We start from the raw sequence: 5,000 nt of genomic DNA, 5'->3' as shown, positions 1-5,000 counted from the left end.
GAATAGTTTGATATATGAAAAAAAAACTACTTTCTTCTAATTCATAGGTACTAAAGAAGATAAGTGAAGGAGTACGTGAATTTGGCCTGACGTGGAGGCAAATCCTGCAGTTCCGGCAGTTGCATGTAGGAGGTGTTGATGTCACTGTCAGGCACCTCCTCTTTACTCTGAGGCAACGTTTGCAACCACAGATTCAGAGTGAATCCAGTCATAGACAGGTGATGATATGTGACCATGAATTAGGCTCTGAATGGATAAAGGTGAATGAGAAGTAATTTGATAGATAAAAAGAGTTTCTTTAACCCTTCTGCTATGGGCAATTTTCAAAGGGTTGGATCACTTTTTGATCACTTTTGCACTTTCTTGTTATTGATATTAAATTATCTACTTATTTGTTTATCTATTATTATTTTGATTTTATATTTTTCAAAATACAAGGTGTTTATTCCTTCAAGTTGTGTAACTAACATAACACACCAAATACTAACTAGTATCACTTTGCTTATATATCAAATATAGACTCATATATCATACCATAAATTTAGAAAAAGATGGAAAACACCATTGTGCCATTGGCAATGGATTAAGATGCCCAGCCCATTATTAATTTCATGTTTGAAAGTGACCTCATTAAAAAATTGATAATTCTTTTTCTAAACACATTGGCAAAAACTTAAAGATACAGACCTGAGTTACTATATTTTCAGTTTGCACTTTTTTGTGGATCAATGATGCTTTTAAAAACAATCTGGAAAAATGTCTTCTGATAATTTCTCAGACTCCGTCTTCAACTGGGCCACCCCTTCCAATTCGTCAGGGATCGACAGGAGCAACTTCCACCTCACCAGCTTCCATTGCAGCCCAGCAGCTGCCCCCATCCTCAGTTCACACCACACAGGACAAGTCCACTGGAGACCAGCGCATTTCTCTGGAGCAGGCTCGTTCAGGGCAAGTGGGGATGGGTGGCAGCAGCAGCACGGTGGGAGACCAGCGAGGAGGATATCACCACCATCATCATCACTTCCACCACCTTCACCACCACCCCGCAAGTCAAGCTCCTCAGCACGCGGCCTCTGCGGCAGTCTCCAGTCACAACTCTGTGTCGGCCTCACAGTCACCTGGCCCTCAGCCTGCCCCGCCTCTCTCTTGTTCTCGCAGTGCTGATACACCTGATACTGGTATGTGTCTTGCTAGACTTTAAGTGTCTCTATAGGGTGCAAGTCCTTTGCCATTACCTTATAACATTATGTATTGAGAAGTTATGAAGTTATTTTATCTTTCTTTTTTTCTTCTTTTCTTTTCTTTTCTTTTCTTTTTCTTTCTTTTTCTTTCTTTTTCTTTTTTAGCATAAACTAACCTTGTGTTTCTGTATCATCATAATACCTGAAGAAACTTTACTGTAAAGATAGAAAAAAAAATTGTTTGTTAGCCTTAACCCATTAGCAGCGGATGGCATGATTTGCTGCAAAGGCAGAGTCAGTCAAAGACGCGGATGGCCGTGCCAGACAATGTAAACCAGCCATCCTATTGCACAGATATTTATTTAATACCACGACCAATGGGTTAATAAGTTAACCCATTCACGCCGGGGCAGTTCCGGCTTTGCGCGGTCGCAATACCGGGGTTCTCGAACGCATAAGCCTAACGCCTCGAGATTCTCGGGCGCACAAGCCGCAAGCCCCGGTTGCCCGCTCGCTCTACCCGAGCGCACGGCTTCCCCTCATAGCGCGTCCAGGGCGTCTGACGCGAAAACCACAATACGTGCTATCACGTCAACCGGCGTGAATGGGTTAAATGTGTTTGTAAATGGCTACGGTCAGAAGAAGCCTGCTTGCTTGTTTATTCATTATAATATTTTATTTTCATTTTATTTTTTTATTTTTTTATTTACTTATTTTTATTTTTTCTTCTTCTTTTTTCTTTCTTTCTTTTTTTCTTTTTTTCTTTTTTTTCTTTTTTTCTTTATTTCTGAGACCTTAAATTTTTACTTTTATATTTACGTGTACAGTGCACCTCAGATTAGATCAAGGTTGAATCTTCAAAGCCTTTAGAGATAATCAAAAGTTGAAAGAAGAGAGAGAGTGAAACTTTGTTTTGGAGACTTGGCCACGCAATATGGCTGATATGTGTCAAAAATTATGCTTTTTTGCCTTTAACATACTTACCAAACCAATCAGGTCACATTTAAGTACATGGCAATTTCATGTGAGTGAAAAAAATCTTATTTATAATTATTACCATTCTTGACATTGTCATACTTCATTCTCGTTACATTGTTATGACTCCGATGAACTCTATGAAGTCTTTTTGCCTGCCCGCTTCAGTGGGGTGATAATCAGAGGTTTTTGTATTTGTTTAACATTATTTTCATCATAAGTGAATAAAAAATGTGTCTGTACAATTGGAACTCCCATGATTACATACATATATAATGATGTAAAACATACATTTTGAGGGAGAGATCATGACGTGATATGACATCATGCAGAGGGAGTAAAATATTACCACAACGTGATAGGAAATCATTTGGCGAGAATGTTGATATATACTTTCTTCATGCAAACCCAAGCATGCTTAGGGATATTGTTGGACTTCATAGTTTACCAGTTAACCCTTTCCCGACGGGTGCACTTTCTACGCGAAGTCCCATATGCTGGGCGATTGCAATATTGCATTGAAATCGTCACAATAGCATGACGACCCGGAACGGGAGTTTTTGGCTGTGTCACACGGGTGTGACGCACCGTCGTCATTGGGTTAATATTCAACATCTAATTTTATCATTTGAAAATACTGGAATTCTTTGCATTTGTTCAGATACTTGAATTTCAATTTTGTTTTACAGCAAAAAGCATAAGCAGCTTGGGATTGGGGGCACCTGCTGGCCAGGTGCCTACGGCTAAACTCATCGACCTTGACTCCACTCATGAAGCCTTACCTTCCCCAAGGGCATCTCAGCTCTTGCCAAAGGTAGGTTGGATGTCTGTGTTTGTTGGATTGTTAGGATCTGTGGTTGTTAACATTTGCTTTCATACGTATGGCCTTCTCTTTACCTGTCATAATTTTTAAAATAAATGAGCCAATGCTTTAGTTCTTGTAATGTTGCTAGAATTTTTTTTAAATACATATAATAATACCGTTATACCTACTCCCTCCCATACTCTTTCAGTCTATTACAGTTTCTGATAATTTTTTTTAAAGGTACTTCCACACAAACGGAGTTCCAAGTCAGCAGTATCTGGCAGCCGCATTCTACCTCCTTTAGAAAATTCCGAGCCTTGCCCACCTCCTCCACCTCCACCAGAGGTGTTTCAGGCTGGCACCATAGATGAACACCTAGAAGCCACTTTGTCCATTGTGAAAGACCCCAATAGAAATTCAGCAAGTCTCACCACCCCCAATGATCAGGGAGCAAGTTCCTGGGAAAACTGGGACTTTGTGTTTCGGGGCCTGGAAAAGAGAGGTTACAACAAAGACATTGGTGACCGGGGAGACATTCTCCACCAGATGACAAGGCAGAATCTGTATTCGGAAACAGCAGCACAAGGCAAGAACAATAATTTGAATAATAAAAAGGATATCACAAAGAATAAACCACTGTCTATCAACCAAGCATTACAGGCAATGGCACTCAATGAGACCCGTGAAAGGGTGGAAAGACCCTCCAGCTCGAGCAAAAGTTCTCATTCCTTATCTCATAGTGGTGGCCCTGATGTCTTCCCCAATCTTACCAAGAGGAACAGTTTGTATGATAACATTTCTGCTGGCTTTGAGACAGCCCCTCAGGATAGCGATGACTGTGAAGAGAGGAAGCCTGTTCTAAAGAAAACAAATAACATTATGAGAACAGAAAACAAATTAGACCTGAGTAATAAGAACAATATAAGTAGTTCTTCATCTCCAAGAAGTATGAGCATGAGCAGTAAAGGATCACACTCCAGACAAGAGCTCCCTTCAGAAGCATCTCGCTCCACCACAACTGCTCTTACTCTCCAGCAAGCCAGCATCACCACAAGCACTCCCCAGTCAAGAGAAGCGCTGCCTTCCAAGGAAAGCTTTGTATTCACCCCGTGGTCATGCTCTGCTTGTACGTTCCTAAATGACAGGGACCGCAACGTTTGTGACATGTGCGGAAAGTCTCGCATGCCCGGCCCAGAAGTGAGGCCTCTCATTTCAGGTGGGCGACAGTGTCCACAGTGCACTCTCATAAATGAGAGAGATGCTCAGGACTGTTCTGCATGTGGAGAGCACCTAGAGGGATCTTCCACGTACATCTAAAAAAGTTTTAAGTGATGCAGAGAACGTGAGCCAAAGTATTCATTATTAGTTTTTCCAGCATTGTTCAAATCTGGATTTGCCAAATGACCATAAGTATTAACAAGAGATATGTCACCCCTTTTTTTTTTACTTTTTCATGCTTTATATGAAAAATATCATTACTTACATGTATTACAGTATTGTTTTTCTTTCTTTTTTTTGAGTTGTTAATGGTTTTATTATGATGATTATATTTCATTTTCCATAGTAGCAAATCTTAACTGATGTTTTATATGATATGAGGTATGCACCACATCTGAAAAAAACTAGAATTTAGCATTGTTACTACAATATGTGAAGTAGTAAAGGAAAATGCCATAGAATACCTCGTATAGATTGTATATTTTCAAGGTAGATGCCAAGGTTAGACAGATTTCATTATTTAGAAATCAGACAGAATAAAAACTAAATAGCCTTTGAGTGGCAAGTATAAATTTTCTGAAAGTTTAGTATATCTTCTTGTACTCTGAATGAAAATGAATTGCTTTATCCATTAGGCTGGTTTCTTTCAAGATATTATGTTTTGTTTTGGAAAGGGAAGTTTAATCAAGAAGATGCTTTTAAGGAATTATTCACCCCTCTTTAGTTATTTATTAAATCTACTTTTAAGAATTATTATTCAATCATTATAAAGCCTCTATATTTAACAGCAGTATATCACATGACATTTTTTTTTATATACT

The 5,000-nt window shown here is 39.2% G+C and overlaps 1 protein-coding gene across 4 annotated transcripts in view; it reads left to right on the top strand.

Annotated features, from left to right (window-relative positions):
* The window catches only part of tamo (PUB and ZnF_RBZ domain-containing protein tamozhennic), a 21,937-nt gene that overhangs the window by 15,449 nt on the left and 1,488 nt on the right, over positions 1-5,000 (top strand). For 2 of the 4 annotated variants that reach the window (XM_043025590.2, XM_086555275.1), the window contains exons 5-8: positions 48-218; positions 779-1,178; positions 2,846-2,970; positions 3,202-5,000. The exon at positions 3,202-5,000 is cut by the window's right edge and continues 1,488 nt beyond it. In XM_043025590.2, the coding sequence (XP_042881524.2) occupies positions 48-218; positions 779-1,178; positions 2,846-2,970; positions 3,202-4,278 (1,773 nt within the window). In that variant the 3' untranslated portion in view covers positions 4,279-5,000. Of the gene's footprint in view, positions 1-47; positions 261-778; positions 1,179-2,845; positions 2,971-3,201 lie in introns of all 4 variants that reach the window. The other 2 variants (XM_043025588.2, XM_043025589.2) reach the window with 1 other exon arrangement.

This window comes from Penaeus japonicus, unplaced genomic scaffold, assembly GCF_977035675.1.
Source record: "Penaeus japonicus unplaced genomic scaffold, GWHDUDI00000001_assembly GWHDUDI00000030, whole genome shotgun sequence".
Lineage (NCBI taxonomy): Eukaryota > Metazoa > Arthropoda > Malacostraca > Decapoda > Penaeidae > Penaeus > Penaeus japonicus.
This window is presented reverse-complemented; position numbering and strand designations above follow the sequence as displayed.